The sequence below is a fragment of the Pteropus medius genome, unplaced genomic scaffold, assembly GCF_902729225.1.
Source record: "Pteropus medius unplaced genomic scaffold, Ma_sr-lr_union100, whole genome shotgun sequence".
In the NCBI taxonomy this organism is placed as follows: Eukaryota; Metazoa; Chordata; class Mammalia; order Chiroptera; family Pteropodidae; genus Pteropus; species Pteropus medius.
The window spans coordinates 922107-941918 of record NW_024353905.1 but is presented as its reverse complement, the minus strand read 5'-3'; the positions used below and the strand labels follow the sequence as shown (position 1 = coordinate 941918).

Genomic DNA, 19812 nt, shown 5'->3' with positions numbered 1-19812 from the left:
CACACACACACACACACAAACATACTCACTGGCATTCTTTAGCCCCTATTCTGCCTAGATTTTCTCCAAACACACTACATTTTATGTATTTATTCTGTTTGTTAGATTCCCTTCACCCCATCCCAACACACCTATACTAGAATGTAAGCTTCCAGGAAGGCAGGAGTCTTTGTTTATCTTGTTCATGGCTATAACCCTGATGCCTAGAACAATGCTTAGTACACAGTAGGCAGTAAATATTTGTTGAAGGAATGAATGGTACAGCCCTTTGCCTAAATAACTTATATGAAAAGCCTTCAAGTTTATATCCTTTGACTCAGTAATTACCATTTAAGGATGCTTATAATTAAATAATTGGAAAATGGACAACAAATCATACCTATATTTTATCACAGCATTAAAAAACCTTACTTTAAAGTTTTTCAAACATCACAAAAGTAGAGAAAATTATATAATATAGTGAGATACTGTTGTAACATCTTCCAGCTCCAACGGTTATCAAGGTATAGCCACAATTACTATTGTGATGCTGTTGCTAATATATTTTAAAATAAATTCCATACCTTAAGTAATTTCAGTCCCACATTCAGTATGCATCTCTAAAACATATAAGCATTTTCATACATAAACACAGTGCAATTATTACGCCTTACAAAATTAATGATCATTTCTTGATATTGTCTTAATATCTAGTCCTTTTTTTGTGTGTTTTCCTGATTGTCTCAAAAAAGGCCTTTTTGTGGTTAGTTTACATGGTCCACATATTACAACATTACATTTAATAGCAAAAAATTGGAAGCAGCCAAAATATATCATGAAAGTAAACTGATTAATTATGGCAGCATCATAAAATAGTGACTTTCTCTGTAATAGGATTATAGATGATATGATTTTATCTTTCTTTTATACTTTTCAATCTTTTCCAAGTATTATGTGCTGAGAATTAGGGGGAAAACTTTTTATAGAACAGATTTTAACTCTCTCAGTGGATTTACTGAATTTGAATTTTGTATATCACCTCAACCTCATCCTTTTTCTTAGTGACTCATGTCTGAAGTCAGTGTTCCTTGTTTATCTTACGTCTTCTAGGTCCGAGCTCATCAGCTGGTTCTTCCTCCCTGTGATGTGGTGATCAAGGCTGTATCTGAGTATGTTAGTTCCATCAAAGACCCCTCTAACCTGGATGTGGTTGGGAAGGATGTTTTCAAACAGTCTCAGGTAAGCTAGCCTCCTCCTAGGAGTCATCTCTTTTCTTACCTTCACTAGTACCACCAGCAAATCTGATCTTTTGTGGGCTGCCTACCTTCTCTCCTCCTAGCTGCTTGTTTTCTCATTTTTACATACAGGTGCCCCAAAGTTTCCTTGAGAAAACGTTACTAGGCCTGGATTGAAAGGGTCCTTTACCATTTATCCACTGATTATCAAAATTATGCAAGCTTATTCTGGAAAATTTAGAAAATAAAGAAAAAAAGTCACTTTAAATCTCATTACTGAGAAACATGCTATATTATCACTGCAGCATTATCACTTCTACTCTTTTTTTGTTTCAGTGTATATTTTAATATAAAGTATGTCTTGCTTAGTGAAGGATAATGGGTAATACAAAAAGACTACTTAAAGCAGTTCCACATAAAACAAAGATCAATATTTCATTGTTAATAGTGAAAAAAGGGCTCGACTGGGATTTCATCTTGTGAAACTAAAAGTTAGTAAAAAAGTTAGTAAAATAAGTTAGTTTTATTTTTAACAATTTAATTTATATTTGCACTCTGGGTTTTTCAGTTTTATTTTCTAAATTAACATACAGTAGAACTGACTTTTGTATGTGTGTGTTCAGTTCTATGAATTTTTAAAACATGTACAGATTAATATAACCACCATCACAATCAGGATCATAATAGTTGAACCACCCTAAATCTCTCAGGCTATGCCTTTGTAAACATACCCAAATTTATCCCTGTCTTTTGGCAACTACCAATCTATTCTCTTTTACTATCTTTTAGAGAATAACATATGACTGGAATCATACAGAATGTAATATTTTGAGAATGGCATTTTTCATTCAACAGAATGCTTTTGAAATTCTTCCAAGTTGTCGCATGTTTCATCTATCAATGATTCATTTGTTTTCATTGCCGAATAGTATACATTGTGTGGATATACCACCATTTGTTTATTCATCCACCCCTAGAGGATATTTGAGTTGTTTCCAATTTTTGGTGATGTGAATAGAGCTGCTGTAAACATTTGTGTACAGGCTTTTGTATGAATATAAGTTTTCATTTCTCTAGCATAAATATCTAGGAATGGGATTCCTAGGTCATATAGTAAGTGTATATTTAACTTGAACTTTATGAGACTCTGCCAAACCATTTTCCAGAGTGGCTGTTCCATTCTTCGTAAGCACTTATTATGGTCATTATTTTTTATAGCCATTCTAATAGGTGTATAGTGGTAGCTCATCATAATTTTAATTTGCATTTCTCAAATGACTAGTGATGAACATTTTTTTCTTGTGCTTATTTGCTATCTATATATCCTCTTTGATGAATGGTCTGTTCATTAACAGTCTTTTCCTCATTTTTTAATTGAGTTGTTTGTTTATTTACTTTTGAGTTTTGAGAGCTCTGTATATGTTCTGCATTCAAATCCTTTGTCAGATATCCGGTTTGCAGATATTTTCCCCCAGTCTGTAGTTTGCCTGTACATTGTTTTAACAGTGTCTTTTGCAAAGCAAAAGTTTAAAATTTTTATCAGTTTTTATCTTTTATGGATCACACTTTTGGTGTCCTAAGAACTTTTTGCCTAACTGCAGGCATGACAAATTCTCCTGTTTGCTTCTAAAAATTATGTGGTTTTACATTAGAACAAATACCTGGTTTGAGTTCCTTTTTGTATAAAGTGGGAAGCGTTTTTGTTTTGTTTTTGCATATGAGTGTCCAATTGTTTCAACACACTTTGTTGAAAAGACTGCTTTCTCCATTGAATTGCCTTTATCAAAAATCAATTGTCCATGTTTGTGTGAATCTATTCCTGGACTCTATTCTGTTCAATTAACCTATGTGTCTATTTCTTTGCAAATAGCACATTGTCTTGAATACTGTAGATTTATGGTAAGCCTTTTTTTAAAAATGTGAGTGTGTATTGTGAGTACAGAGGGAACCAACTTAGGGATGCTATTTTTTAAAACCCATAGTAAAGATTTTATTTAACTCATGAGAAAAACAAATCTTATATCTAGTTCAGAAGAGAATCTGAAGAGCACATTTAAAGATCAGGTGTATTGAAATGAATATGCAAATTGAGGAAAACTGGTTTTTCACAGTTGGAGAACTGTTTCTACTGGACAGGACATATCTGCATCTCTATTAGTCTCCTACACCACAAAGAATTGTAAAAACAGTTCCCATAGGAATAAGATCACAAGGAAGGGTGTGCTATAGACACTGTGAAGGCCACACTAATGCTCCTCAGAATTAAATGTTTGCTCAGTCAATGTCAATTTATTGTTTTTACTTATTATTTTTAAATAGTTCTAGTTCTTTTTCTTTACTTTCTTTTTTCATTTATTATTTTTTATTATTTTTATTTTTCAATTACAGTTCACATTTAATATTATTTTATATTAGTTTCAGGTGTACAGCATAGTAGTTAAATGTTAATATAACTTAATGACGCAATCCCCCCAATTAGTCTAGTACCCACTTGGCACTATACACAATTATTACATTATTATTGACTATATTCCCTATGCCGTACTTCACATCCCCGTGACTATTTTGTAACTACCAACTTGTACTTCTTAATGCTTTCACCTTTTTCACCCAGTCCCCTAACCCCCCTCACATCTGGCAGTCACCAGTTTGTTTCCTGTGTCAATGAGTCTGTTTCTGTTTTCTTTGTTTATTTTGTTCTTTAGATTTGAGTGAGATCATATAGTATTTTTTTTCTCTGTATGACTTATTTCATTTAGCATAATACCTTCTAAGTCCATCATCCATGTTGTCACAAATAGTAAGATTTCATTTTTTTATGGCCGAGTAATATTCCATTGTATATATATACTATATCTTTATTAAATTGTCTGTTAATAGTCACTTAGGTGGCTTCCATGTTTTGGCTATTGGAAATAGCACTGCAGTGAACATAGTGGGTGTGTATAGCTTTTCAAATTAGTGTTAAGGATTTCTTCAGATAGATACCCAGAAGTGGAATTTCTGAGTCATAAAGTAGTTCTATGTTTATTTATTTGAGGAACCTCCATAATGTTTTCCATAGTGGTTACACCAATTTGCAATCCCACCAACACTGAACAAAGGTTCACTTTTCTCCACATCCTCGCCAACGCTTGTTTTTTTTAATTTATTGATGATAGACATTCTGACAGCTGTAAGGTGATATCTCATTGTACTTTTATTTGCATTTCTCTGATGATTAGTGACATTGAGCATCTTTTCATATGTCTATTGGCCATCTGTATGTCCTCTTGGGAGGAATGTCTATTCAGGTCCACTGCCCATTTTTTAATTGGATTGTTAGTTTTTTAGGTGTTGAGTTCTATGAGTTCTTTATGAATTTTGGATATTAATCCCTTATCGGATGTGAATATGTTCTCTCATTCAGTAGGATGTCTTTTCCCTGTCTTTTGCATGTGTCTGTCCAGTTTTTCCAACACAGTTTATTGAATAGACTGTCTGTATCCCTTTCTTGCTTCCTTTGTCATAGATTAAATGACCATACAAATATGAGTTTATTTTTGAGCTCTCTATTCTGGTCCATTGATCTATGTGTCTATTATGCCAGTACCGTGCTGTTTTGATTACTATAGCCTTGTATTATAGTTTGATATCAGGTAGTGTAATACCTCCAACTTTGTTTTCTTTTCTCAAGATTGTGATGACTATTCAGGGTCTTTCATGGTTTCATACAAATTTTTGGATTATTTGTTCTAGTTTTGTGAAAAATGCCATTGGTATTTTGATAGAGATCGCATTGAATCTATAAATTGCTTTGAGTAGTGTGGGCATTTTAACGATGTTAATTCTTCCTACCTGTGAGCACAGTATATGCTTCCATTTATATGTATCATCTTCAATTTCTGTTTTCAGTGTCTTATAATTTTTTGATTACAGGTCTTTTACCTCCTTGGTTAAATTTGTTCCTAGGTATTTTATTTTATTTTATTGATGCAATTGCAAATTCAATTTGTATTCTTAATTTCTCTTTCTGATAGTTCATTATTGGTATATAAAAATGCAACCAATTTCTGATTAATTTTGATCCTGCTACTTTACTGAATTCTTTTATGAATTCTAATAGTTTTTTTGGTGGAATCTTTAGGGTTCTCTTTATATAGTATCATGTCATCTGAAAATAATGACAGTTCTACTTCTTTTTCAATTCGGATGCCTTTTTCTTCTTTTTCTTATCTGATTGGTGTGGCTAGGACTTTCAATACCATGTTGAATAAAAGTGTTGAAAGTGGACATCTTTGTCTTGTTCGTGATCTTAGGGAAAACGATTTTAGGTTTTCCCCACTGAGTATGATGTTAGCTGAGCATTTGTCACATATGGCTTCTGTTATGTTGAGGTATGTTCCCTCTATTCCTACTTTACTGAGAGTTTTTATCATAAATGAATTTTGTCACACACTTTTTCTGCAGCTGGATTTTGTCACACTTTTTCTGCATCTATTGATAATGATCATATGATTTTTATCTTTCAATTTGTTAATGTGATGTATCACATTAATTGATTTGTGTATGTTGGACCAACCTTGCATCCATTGAATAAATTACACATAATCATGATATAATGTTGGATTTGGTTCACTAATATTTTGTTGAGGATTTTTGCATCTATGTTCATCAGGGATATCTGCCTCTTTACTTTTTTTTTGTAATGTCTTTGTCTGGTTTTGTAATCAGGGTGATGGTGTCCTTGTAAAAAGAATTAGGGAGCCTTCCTTCTTCTTCAATTTTTTGGAATAGTTTGAGAAGAATAGGCGTTCATTCTTTTTTGAATATTTGGTAAAATTCACCTGTCAAGCTATCTGATGGTCTAAGGACTTTTTTTTTATTGGGAGTTTTTGATTATTGATTTGATTTAGTTGGTAGTAATTGTTCTCTTCCGATTTTCTGTTTCTTCTTGATTCATTCTTGGAAGATTGTGTGTTTCTAGGAATGTATCCATTTCTTCCAGATTGTTCACTTTGTTGGCATACAATTACTCGTAGTATTTTCTTAAAATCCTTTGTATTTTTGTGGTGTCTGTTGTCACTTCTCTTTTATTTCTAATTTTGTTTATTTAGTTCCTCTTTTTTTCTTAATGTGACTGGTAAAACGTTTATCAATTTCGTTTATCGTTTTCAAAGAATCAGCTCTTGCTTTCATTGTTCTTTTGTATTTTTTTAGACTCTATTTTATTTATTTCCATTCTGATCTTTATTATTTCTTCCTTCTCACTGGCTTTGTTTGTTGGACTTTTTCTAGTTTCTTTAGGTGTAGAATTAGATTGTTTGAGATTTTTGTTTGTTTCTTGAGGTAGGCCTGTATTGTTATGAATTTCCCTCTTGGGACTGCTTTCACTGTGTCTAAAGATTTTAGTTCATTGTGTTTTCATATTCATTTGTTTCAAGTTATCTTTTGATTTCTTCCTTAATTTCATTGTAAGCCCACTCATTGTTTAGTAGCACATTATTTAGCCAACATATGTTTCTCCATTTTTCTGTTTTCATCATGTGATTGATTTCTAGTTTTATACCATTGGGGTTGGAGAAGACGCTTGATATGATTCAGTCTTCTTAAATTTATAGAGGCTTGTTTTGTGGCCTAACATGTATGTGGTCTATCATGGAAAACGTCTGTGCACTTGAAAAGAATGTGTATTCCGCTGCTTTGGGGTGAAATGCTCTAAAAATATAAATTCCATCTGGTCTAATATGTTGTTTAAGACCACCGTTTCTTTATTGGTTTTCTGTCTGAATATCCATCCATCGATGTGAATGAGGTGTTAAAGTTCCTTATAATTACTGTATTACTATTGATCTCCTCCTTTATGTCGACTAATATTTTCTTTATAAATTCCAGTGCTCCTATGTTGGGTACATAAATGTTTGCAGGGATTATATCCTTATGTTGCATTGATCCCTTTATCATTATGTAATGTCCTTCTTTGTCTCTTGTTATAGCCTTTGTTTTAAAATCTATTTTATCTGATGTAAGTATTGCTATGCCAGTTTTTTTCTTTTTATTTTCATTTGCATGAAATATCTTTCTCCATCTCTTTATTTCAGTCTGTGTGTGTCTTTCGATCTGAAGTGAGCCTCTTGTAGACAGCCTGTGTAAGGGTCTTGTTTTCTTATCCATTCAGCTCTCCTATGTCTTTCGATTGGAGCATTTAATCTATTTACCTTTAAAGTGATCATTGATAGGTACATAGTTATTGCAATTTTATTCATATTTTGTTTTTTTTGTTGTTGATAAATATGTAGTTATTGTCATTTTCTTATTTTTGATCTTTCTTTCTTTTTTTTTATTCTTCCAAAAGAAGTCCCTTTAACAATTTTTTAATAGTGGTTTGTTTTTGCTTTACTCCTTTAGCTTTCTCTTGTCTGGGAAGTTCTTTATCTGTCCTTCGATTCTACACAATACCTTTTCTGGATAGAGTAATCTTGGTTGTAGGTCTTCACTTTTTATCACTTTGAATATTTCATGCCAGTCCCTTCTGGTCTACAAAGTTTCTGTTGAGAAATGAGCTGTCAGTCTTATGGGTTCTCCCTTGTAAGTAACTACTGCTTTTCTCTTGCTGCTTTTAAGATTCTCTCTTTGTCTTTAACCTTTGGCATTTTAATAATGATGTGTCTTGGTGTGGGCCTGTTTGGGTTCATCTTGTTTGGTATATTCTGTGCTTCCTTGCCTCATATGTCTATTTTCTTTGCCAGGTTAGGGAAATTTTTTTTGTCATTTTTTCAAATAGGTTTTTAATTCCTTTCTCTCTGAAAAATCTTCCCCTTCTCATATGCCTATGATGTGATTGTTGATATGCTTGACGTTGTTCCAGAGACCCTTAAACTATTCTCATTTTTTTGGATTCTTTTTTTTCTTGTTGCTGTTCTGACTGGATGTTTTCTGCTACCTTGTCTTCCACATTGATGATTCAGTCCTCTGCTTCAATTAATCAACTGTTGCTTACTTCTAGTGTATTCTTCATTTCAGTTATTGTATTCTTCATTTCTGAATGGTTCTTTTTTATGGCTTCTGTGTTCTTTTTTTATGCTTACTATCTTTTTATTGATGTTCTCACTAAGTTCCTTGAGCATCCTTATAACCAGTGTTTTGAACTCTATATCTAGAAGGTTGCTTATTATCTCCATTTTGTTTAGTTCTTTTTTTGGAGTTTTCTCCTGATCTTTCTTTTGGACATGTTTCTTTGTTTCCCCATTTTAGCTGTTCCTTTGTGTGTGTGTTTTTTCTATGTATTAGGTATATCTACTCCATCTTATTCTCTGCCATGTGACTTATGTTGTACGGAGAGTCCACGCTGCTAATTGAGGTTGCCTGACACCAGTGCCAGGCCTGGGGCAGCTCAACAAAATGCCAGGGGCACCCCCAGGCCTTCTTCTGCCTGCCGGCTGCCCTTAAGGCTCAACTGCTAAAAGCCTTCTGTGATACATGGGGCAGTATGGCTGCCCACCTTGGAAAGCACCTTCAGTTTCAGTGGTGAGTGAGGTGGGTGGGGCAGTGTCCCAAAGAGTCACCAGAGTAGAGTGAACAGAGTTTACCGGGTTAATGCAGATTCAGATTTGGCTGTGTGGTGGGAGGTCTCAACACAGAAAAGATGGCACCTGCCTTCTAGCTGCATGGGAGGAAGGCCCAACTCAGGGTTCATGGAAGCTGTCCTTCCAGTCCTCGCTCTGAAGCCACACAACTCAGTCTTTCCCTGCGTGTCCCTGATACCTCCCAAGCTACCGTTCCTCTTCTGGAGCCTAGCGTGAGTACCTGCAAACGAGTGAGTCTGTGCATGGGCCCTTTAAAAGAGTGCCTGGGTTTCTAGCAGCTTTCCGTATACTCAGACCGACAGACTCCCCACCTTTTTCATAGCCAGATGTTGTGGTGGCTTCTTTTTCCAGTTCTGGTACACCACTCTGGGGCCCCTGATATATCAGGGGGTACCTCTACAGCTGAGGTATCCCTCCCGATTCTCAACCTCCACATGTGGGTGTGGGGCCAACCATTTTGTGTCTCCACTTCTACCGGTCTCGACATGGCTTCTTTATATCCTTAGTTATAGGACTTCTGTTCAGCTAGTTTTCGGAAGGTTCTCCACATTGATTGTTCTATAATTTAGTTATAATTTTAATGTGGTCATGGGGCGAGGCAACCACAGCATTTTTCTACTCCACCATCTTACCGCAGCATTCTTGGTATGTCTTAAAATTAGGTTCTCCATTTTTATTCTTTTTCAAAATTATTTTGTCTACTCTAGTTTCTTTGCATTTCCGCATAAATTTTAGAATAGTCTTGACTATATCTACAAAAGTCCTGCTGAGATTTTAATTGAAATTCTTTTAATTATACAGATGAATTGGGCAAATCTTCAAATCCATGAAGACTCTCCATTTATTTAGGCTGTCTCTGATTTCTTTTATCAGTGTTTTATAGTTTTTAGCATGCAGGTCCTATACATGCTTTTTTATAATAATACTTAACATATTTAATATTTGAGGCATCTATTGTAAAGGATATTGTTTTGTTCATGTTAATTTTTAATTGGGTGTTGCTAGTACATAAAAATATGATTGATTTTTGTGTGTTGACCTTGTATCTTACAACCTTTCTAAACTTCCTAAGAATTTTTAGTAGATTTCTTGGTATTTTCCACATAGACAATTAGGTTGTCTATAAATAAGGGCAGTTTTATTTCTTTTCCTTTCTTGTCCATTCAGTATGCTATTTTTTTTCTTGACTTAATGTACTATCTGGGATTTCCAAACAATGTTGAATAGGAGTGCTGAGAGAGGATATCCTTTTCTTGTTCTTGATCTTTGGGGAAATCATTCACTTAGCATTAAGTAAGAAATTAACTATAGCTTTTGTAGATGCACATTATCAGGTTGAGGAAGTTCTATTACTAGTTTCCTGAGTGTTTTTATCATGAACAGATGTATTTTGTCAAATGCATTTTCTGCATCTATTGATTGGATCATAGATGCTTCTAATATTCAAAAATATTAAACTATCCTTACGTTCCTAGGACATGGTCATGTTATATCATTTGTTTTTAATGTTGCTGAATTACTAGTTTTTTTATTGATTATTTTTGCATTTATTTTCATGAAGGATATTGGTCTGTAGTTTTTCTTAATGCTGTCTTGGTCTGGTTTCCATTGCTGGACTCATAAAATGAGTTGGCAAGTATTCTTTCCTTTTCTATTTTTGGGAAGAGATTATGTAGAATTGGTGTTATTTCTTCTTTAATTGTTTGATAGAATTTGCCTGTGATGTGTCTGACATGTATTTCTTTGAATTTATCCTCTTTTCTATTTGCTGAGCTTTTTGAATTTCTAAGCTTGTCTTTCACTAAATTTGAGAAGTTTTCACTTATCATATCTTCATATTTAATGTTCCACATTCTCCTTTCTTTCCATGACTATAATGGCACCAATGTTAGACCTTTTGGTATTATACCATAGATCCTTGCACTGTTTTTTATTTTTTAAATTATTTTTTTTCTCTGTATTTAAATTTTGGTTATTGTATTTTTAAGTTCTAAAGTTTCCGTTTGGTTCTTCTTCATGTATTACTTTTTTTTTTTTTACTGAGACTTTTTATCTTTCTATTTGTTTCAAAAGTGTTCCCCTTACTTGCAAGCATTTTTATAAAGCTGTTTTAAAGTCATTGTCAGATAATTCCAATATGTGCGTCATCTTGGCATTGGCTTCTATTAATTAAATTCTTCTATGCAAGTTAAGATTTTCTTGGTTCTTCCCAAGGCCAAGTAATTTTTTATTGGCTCTTGGACATTTTGATTATTATGAAATTTTTGGTCATGTTTCAATATAATGGGGAATGTTGGTAGTTTTGCTTTAGGAGGCAGTTGACCCATTTAGGTTCAGACCACAAGTTCTCATTATCCTTCTGTGGACCGTGGTTTCAATGTCAGCACAATTTTCAAAGGCTTTGCAAACCTATTTGGATCGATCCTGTGTGTATGCCACCCAGTGGCCAGTCTATGACTTGGACTGTGTTTTATCTCTTCAGTTCTCAGAAACTATGGTCTCCTTTTCAGTGTCAGATTCATACATGTACTACTCCCTTTCTGCGATCTCTTCAGTACTTCTCAGTTCATAGGAAACCTTTTTTCAGTGTCTGGGGCCAAGTAGCATGAGGATAGAGAGAGAAAAAGCATCGAAGACTCACCCCACCTGTTGAAACTACTGCCTCTCTGGCTGGAGAAGAAGGTTCTCTCATTCAGTTTTACTTTTCTGCTATTCCCCAGTTGCCACCACTGCCACCTCAAGTTTGCTTTAGACTGGCACACATGAGAACATAAAAAAGAAATAGAATAAAAACAGGGTGTTTCTATACACTTTCTTGAGTTATTGGAGATCCCTTTCCCACTCTTCAAGCCACAAATAGATTAAGGTTTCTCCTGGAGTACTCTCTGTCCACATCAATGGATGCTTCTAGATTTCAGGCTGCATTGTGTCCACACCGGTAGATAACTGGAGGAAAAAGAAATGCTAACCTTACCCTTGGTTCTATAGTACTTTGAATTCTGGTCTTCTTATCCAGTCCTCCTGATACTATTTAATTTTCAGAGTCCTAAATAGATGCTCCTGGTTTTTATAACTACCTTCAGTGGGGACAAGGTAGAGTTTACTTCTTCTTATCCAGGACAAAAACCTCTTTATAGATTTTTTTTTTTTAAATGAGTAAAGAATGAAATATCAGTGTTTGGTTTGGGGGCCATAAATTTTTCTAAAAAAATGTTGTGATACCACAATCTAATATCCATTATTTCACATTTAACTTTCTAGCACAATCATAAAGAGGGTTGTTTTTTTTATAAAAAGTGTATCTGAGCTTTATTTTACGAAAGGGCTTACATTCTGTTGATATTCAAAATCACTCCCTTTTCGTGTGCCTTTCCTGCCATCATCTTTCATAATTCTCTCTTCTACCTTCCTATTGGTGTTAAACACTAACTGTACCAGATCCTCCTTTGTCAGTGGCTTCTAGCATGATGTGAGCAGTCCTCCATTATTTTTCTTGGCTTTAGGAAATCCTGACTTTTATGACAAATTTTCTTATTCATTTTGTAGTTTTGCATTGTATTTTTAGCTGTTTGCATCATACAGTTAGGAAGAGACCAACCCACAAAGAAAGAAATCAACATGTCGGATAGGGAGAAATGCTAGTGTTAAGTAGGCGATGCTGTTTAGAGGGAGAATAAATTTTAATTTTTAGGTGTACATTATCATTTGACATCTGTATATTCTATTGTGTTTACGACCCAAAGTCCAGTTTCCTTCAGCTTCCATATATTTGATCCCCTTTACCCACTTCACCATCTCCCTATTCCCCTATATTTGACCTCCTTTACCCCGTCTACCTCCCCTCTCTTCCCCCACTCCACTAGTAACCACTAGTCTATAGTCTTCTGGTAACCACTAGTCTATAGTCCATGTCCATGAGACTTTGTTTGTCACGCTCATTTGTTGCTTTTAGGTTTATATCCCACACATAAGTGATATCATGTGATTTTCAACTTTTTCTGTCTGGCTTATTTCACTTAGCATGATTATCTCGAGGTCCATCCATTTGTCGCAAATGGCAGTATTCATCTCTTCTTATGGCTGAGTAATATTCTATTGTATATATGTACCACAGCTTCTTTAGCCAATCATTTATCATACGACACTTTGGTTGCTTCCATGTCCTGGCCACTGTGAATAATGCTGCTGTGGACATCGAGGTGCAAATGTCTTTTCAGATATGGGTTTTCAAGTCTTTGGGGTAAATACCTAGTAGAGGGATTGCTGGATCATATGGTAGATCAAGTCTTATCTTTTTGAGGAACCTCCATACTGTTTTCCATAGTGGCTATACCAATTTGCAGTCCCACCAGCAGTGTATGAGGGTTCCTTTTTCTCTGCGTCCTCTCCAACAGTTGTTATTACTTGTCCTGTTGGTGATAGCTATTCTGACAGGTGTGAGATGGTATCTCATTGTGGTTTTGGTTTGCATTTCCCTAATAGCTAGCAATGTTGAGCATCTTTGCATATATTTGTTGGCCATTTGTATGTCCTCTAGGGAGAAGTGTCTGTTCAGGCCTTCTGCCCATTTTTTGATTGGATCACTTGTGTTTTTGTTGTTATTGAGTCATATGAGTTCTTTGTATATTTTGGATATTAGGCCCTTAATCTGAGGTGTTGCTTGCAAATATATTTTTACATTCAGATGTTTCTCTCTTTACCTTGTTGACGATTTCTTTTGCTAAGCAGAGCTTTTTAGTTTGATGTAGTCCCATTCATTTATTTTAGCTTTTACTTCCCTTGCCTTTGAAGTCAAATTCATAAAATCCTCTTTAAGTCCAAGGTCCTTGAGTTTTGTTCTTATGTTTTCTTCTATGCATTTTATTATTTCAGGTCTTATATTCAGGTCCTTAATCCATTTTGAGTTAATTTTGGTGTGATGATAGACAACAGTCTAATTTCATTTTTTTGCAGGTGACTTTCCAGTTACCCAGGACCATTTATTGAAAAGGCTTCCACTTCTTCACTGTATGTTTTTGGCTTCTTTTCGAAAATTATTTGCCCATATTAATATGGGTTTACTTCTAGTCTCTTGATTCTGTTCCACTGATCTGAGTGTCTGTTTTTCTGCCAATACCATGCTGTTTTGATTACTGTCGCTTTGGAGTATAATTTGAAGTCAGGCAGAGTGATGCCTCCAGCCTTGTTCTTTATTCTTAGGTTGGCTTTGCCAATTCGAGGTTTTTTGTGCTTCCATACAAATCTGATGATTTTTTGTTCTATTTCTCTAAAAAATGGTGATGGGCTTTTGATGGGAATTGCATTAAATCTGTATAATGCTTTAGGTAATATGGTCATTTTCACCATGTTGATTCTTCCAATCCAACAACACGGAATATCTTTCCCTTTCTTTGTATCTTCTTCAATTTCTTTTAATAGAGTCTTGTAGTTTTCATTATATAGGTCCTTCACCTGTTTCATTAAATTTATTCCTAGGTATTTTATTCTTTTTGTTGCAATTGCAAAAGGAATTATTTTTTTCACTTCTTTTTCTGACACTTCATTATTAGAGTATAGGAAAGCTATGGATTTTTGAACGTTGATTTTGTATCGAGAAACTTTACTATATTTGCTTATTGTTTCTAGTGTTCTTCTGGACTCTTTAGGATTTTCTATGTAGAGAATCATGTCATCCACAAATAGTGACAGTGTGACTTCTTCGTTTCCTATTTGGATGCCTTTGATATCTTTCTCTTGTCTGATTGTACTTGCTAGGACCTCCAATGTTATATTGAATAACAGTGGCAATAGTGGACAGCCTTGCCTTGTTCCCGATCTTAGAGGGAAGGTTTTCAGTTTTTCACCATTAAGTATAATGCTGGCTGAGGGTTTGTCATAGATGGCCTTTATTATGTTAAGGTACTTTCCTTCTATACTGATTTTGTGAAGTGTTTTGATCCTAAATGGATGCTGTATCTTGTCGAAGGCTTTTTCTGCATCTATTGATATGATTATATGATTCTTATTTTTCAATTTGTTTATTTGATGTATCACATTGATCAATTTGCGTGTATTGAACCATCCCTGTGCCCCTGGGATGAAGCCCACTTGATCATGGTGTATAATCTTTTTAATGTGTTGGTAGATTCTGTTTGCTAGTATGTTGTTTAGAAATTTTGCATTTGTGTCCATGAGAGATATTGGTCTGTAGTTTTCCTTTTTTTGTGTTATCTTTACCAAGTTTTGGTATCAGAGTAATATTGGCCTCCTAAAGTGAGTTGGGAAGTATTGCTTCCTCTTTGATTTTTTGGAAGAGTTTGAGGAGAAGAGGTATTAAATCTTTGAATGTTTGGTGGAATTCATTGGTGATGGCATCTGGTCCTGGACTTTTATTTTTTGGTAGGTTTTTGATAATTGTTTCAATTTCCATACTACTGATCATTCTATTTAGATTTTCCAGTTTTTCTTGATTCAGTCTTGGAAAACTGTATTTTTCTAAGTACTGGTCCATTTCTTCTAGGTTATTAAATTTGGCGTTATATACTTTTTCATAGTATTCTTGTGTGATCCTTTGTATTTCTTCGGTATCAGTTGTAATTTCCCCTCTTTCATCCCTGATTTTCTTTATTTGTCCTTTTTCAAGGAGAAAAAAAAAAAGTTTAGTGAGCCTAGCCAGGGGTTTGTCAATTTTATTAACCTTCTCAAAGAACCAGCTGTTTGTTGTATTTATTTTTTGTATCTTTTTTTGTTTGTTTTCAATTTCATTTATTTCTGCTCTAATTTTGATTATTTCTTTCCTTCTGCTGACTTTAGGCTTCATTTGTTCTTTTCTAGTTTTATAAGATGAAGCATTAGCTTTTTTATTTGGGCACATTCTAGTTTTTGGAGATAGGCCTGTAATGATATGAACTTTTCTTTTATGACCGTTTTTGCCGTGTCCCAAAAGTTTTGATACGTTGTTCTATCATTATGATTTGTTTCCATGTATTTCTTGATATCTCTTTTTATTTCTTCTCTTATTTCTTGATATCTCTTTTTATTTCTTCCCTGTTATAAATTCTACTGAAGTTATTCTTCAGTAGCATGTTGTTTAATCTCAATGTTTTGTGGTTCTTTCTGATTTCTTTCTGCAGTTGATCTTTAGTTTCAAAGCATTATGATCAGAGAATATGGTTGGTTTGATTTCAAGTCTCTTATATTTGTTGAGGCCATCTCTGTGTCCCAGTATGTGGTTGATTCTTAAGAATATTCCACGTGCACTAGAGAAGAATGTACAAGTAGCTGTTTTTGGATGGAAGGCTCTGTCAACGTCAATTATGTCCAATTAGTCTAATGTGTCATTTAAAGATGTTATTTCTTTATTTTCCGTTTGGATGATCTGTCCATACCGACAGTGGGATATGTTTTTTTAATCTTTTTTTTTATTTTATTTTATTTTTTAGGTGAGGCAACCCTTGGTTGACCTCACAGATTGCAAAGACCTTGTCATCTTACGATCCTTTATTTTTTTTATTTTTATTTTTTTTACGCCTACATCACCTGGTCTTCCTAGGTGGTCTCCCATCCAAGTACTAATGACCCTACTTAGCTTCCAAGAGCAGCAGATGGCATAGGGCTTGATCAAGGTAGCATGGCTATAGACCCGACAGTGGGGTATTTAGGTCCCCTCCTATGATAGTGTTTTTTGTTCTGTTTCTCCCTTTAGTTCTGTTAGTAATTAATTTACATATTTCAAGGCTCTCTGATTGGTAGCAAAGATATTAATAATTGTTATGTCTTCTTGGTGCATGATTCCCTTTATCATTATGAAGTGTCCCTCCGTATCTTTCTTTACCTTTTTTATTGTGAAGTCTCTTTCATCCGATATTAGTACCGCTACTCCCACTTTTCTCTGAATGCCATTTGCTCAAAATATTTTCCACCCTTTCACTTTGAGTCTATATTTGTCTTTGGAGCTGAGATGTGTCTCCTGGAGGCAGCATATGTTTGGATTTTGTTTTTTGATCCATTCTGCCACTCTGTTCCTTTTTATTGTGAGTTCAATCCATTTACATTTAGGGTGATTATTGAAATATGAGGTCTTATAGCCATTTTTCTTTTGCTTTCTGGTAGTTCAGTGTTTCCCTTGTTTCCTTGTCCTTTTGTTTCTGTTTTCTTTATTTTGGTTGGCTTTCATTGGTTTTCCCTCTGGTCCCTCCTGTTTTATATTATATACTTAGGTTCTGAATCTTTGGCATGTGGTTACCATTACAAATATGTAAAGGATAGTTATATATATACAGTCGTCCATTTTCTTCTGTGAGTGCCTTATCTCCATTTCCCTTTGCGAATTTGGATCTTTGAATCCCCCTTTTCAGTCGTTACCTCAGTTTGTCCCTGTGTATGCTGAACATTCATTACTATTTTGTTATAACAAATCTCTTCTTATTATTTAAGCTCATAATGCCCTGTTCTTAGTAATGGTTGCACTCTTCTGCTTCTATTTTCCTGATAGTCACTTTACTCCTAATTATGGGTTTTGTTTTGTTTTTTTGTCATTTTGTTTTATGTGAACTGACCCCTTTCACTATTTCCTGTAGTGCAGGCCTCGTAGTGGAGAATTCCCTCAATTTTTCTATGTCTGGAAAGGTTTTAATTTCTCTTTTATGTCTAAAGTTGAGCTTAGCCCGATACATTATTCTAGGCTGGTAGTTCCTTTCACTTAATAGTTTAAATATTTGATTCTATTCCTTTCTGGCTGTAAGGTTTGCACTGAGAAGTCCGAGCATAATCCAATGGCTTTACCTTTATAAGTTACCCTTTTTTTCTCCCTGGCTGCCCTGAGAATTCTATCATTGTCATTGATTTTTTGATAAATTTAATACAGTGTGTCTTGGTGAAGGCATTTTGGGGTTGAGATAATTGGTCGTTCTGTTGACTTCTTGAATTCCAAGCTCTAGCTCATTCCTTAGCTTTGGGAAATTCTCGTCCACTATTTGTTTGAAAATGCTCTCTAATCCCTGTTCCTTTTCCTCTCCTTTGATAATGCCCTAAATTATTCTTATGTTTCCTCTCCTGATGGTATCAGATAGTTCTTGAATTTCTCTTTCATTATTTTTCATTCTTTGGTTCCTCTCTTCTTTCTTCTAATTTTTTTCTAGATTTCTGTCTTTGATATCACTGATCCTTTCCTCCATTTGTTTGACTCTATTTCCCAAGCTTGCTATTTCATTTTTCAACTCTTGCAGTGTGTGTGTGTGTGTGTATTGATAATGTGTGTGTGTGTGTTATTGTTGTAAGTTTATCTCCAGAAGATCTATTCTGTTCTTTTTGAGGGTCTTGTTCTCCTTTCTCTGCTCATCTAGTTGTTTTTTTCAATTCCTGAAATTGTTGATATGACTCATTTCGGAACTCACTCAGTTTTTTCAGAAGTACCATCCTAAATTCTCTGTCATTTAAGTGGCATATTTCTATGTCTGTAAGCTTATTTTCTGGAAATTTTTTTCTTTCTTTCTGAGATGCCTTGTCACCTTGATTGTTCATAGTGTTTCATGGACTATTTCTCCACCTGGGCATTAATGGAAATTTATTGTGCTTTTTTTCCAGAGAGAAGATTTATTATATAAAGGTCTGTCTTTTGCCCGCTGCAAGGGAGGTGCTATTCTTTTGGTTTCCAGTAGGTGGCGTCTACGCCTCTTGGATCCCTGCTTTATATAAAGCTTTAAAAATGCCTTTTTATTTTCTGATAGATATTTAATCATGCTCGCTACCCTCAGTTTCAGTCCCTGTCAGTATTAGCAACAGTTTTGGCAGTGTTTTCTCAGATTCCCCTGAGGCTCCGCAGTGCTTGGTCTCAGAGGGTATGGGGAGAGGGGTCCTTTGGGTTGGGTGTTGGGAGCTGCGGCTCAGTCTCAATTTTGCAACTGCAGTCGGTAAAAATCAGCTGTTGTTTCTCTGCCAGCCTCTTCTCTGCTTTCTGCCCTGATGACTGGGCCCTGCCGTCAGCTGGCTACAGGGAGCTCACAACTTTCCCAGGCAGGACTGTTCAGGGAAGTTGCTGCACGTTTACCCTTCCCCCTCCTCCTGCAGGGAGCTCCAGCGGCTGCGAGAGGCAACTTCTTTATTTGTCCCAGTCCACCACCCGACACCCAGGGTTCTGACCTGTGGTATTTCTTATACGCAGATCTCATGCTTAGACGTGATGGTGTGCAATTTGGGTGTTTTTTTTCTTGAGTTTTAGTGCTTCAACTTATTGTTGTTTCAAGGGGAGAGATCTGGGGCCGTCTCACACTTTGCCATGTTTCCAAAGATGTATCTAATTTTTTTTATTGTGGTAAAATACACATAACAAAATTTACCATCGTAACCAGTTTAAGTGTACAGTTCAGTAGTATTAAATACATCATAATGTTGTACAACCACCACCATCTTCTATCTCCATAATTTTTTTCATCTTGTAAAACTGAAACTCTATGCCCATTAAATGTTAACTTCATTTCCCCTCTCCCACAGCCCCTGGCTACCAACATTCCACTTTCTATCTCTAATTTTGATGACTTCAGTTACCTCATGGAATCATACAGTATTTGTCTTTTTGTGACTGGCTTATTTCACTTAGTGTAATGTCCTAAATATTCATCCATGCTGTAGCATGTGTCAGAATTTCCTTTCTTTTTAAGATAATAATATTCTATTGTATGTAGATGAAGGACAAATTTTATAAGTGTTCTGTTGAATATTTTCAGTGTTACTGATTTTGCTTCACTTCGTTGCTTCATGAATTTTGGAACTTGGATAATGACTATTCTTAATAACAAGGATCCTTTTTTTATTGAAAAAAAGAAGAAAAAATTAAATACAGAGACTTTGCTCCTAATTCTACCCTAAATTGTTTATACTGTTTCTTTGTCTCCTTTATATGTGTGTTTTGATGTAGTATTTATCTCAGTGTAAAAATTTTTAATCTCCTTTTTTCACTTAACTGTTTATGTCTTAAACCATTCGTCATTGTTGCTGTATAATTTCATACACATCATTTTTGACAGTTCAGTTGTGAGCAGAGTTCTTCTAAACAG

The 19812-nt window shown here is 34.9% G+C and overlaps 1 protein-coding gene across 3 annotated transcripts in view; it reads left to right on the top strand.

Moving 5' to 3' along the window:
* The window catches only part of FAM120C (family with sequence similarity 120 member C), a 97705-nt gene that overhangs the window by 25876 nt on the left and 52017 nt on the right, over positions 1-19812 (top strand). For all 3 annotated transcript variants that reach the window (XM_039851422.1, XM_039851426.1, XM_039851423.1), the window contains exon 4: positions 1090-1218. In XM_039851422.1, coding sequence (XP_039707356.1) covers positions 1090-1218 — 129 coding nt within the window. The remainder of the gene's footprint in view (positions 1-1089; positions 1219-19812) is intronic.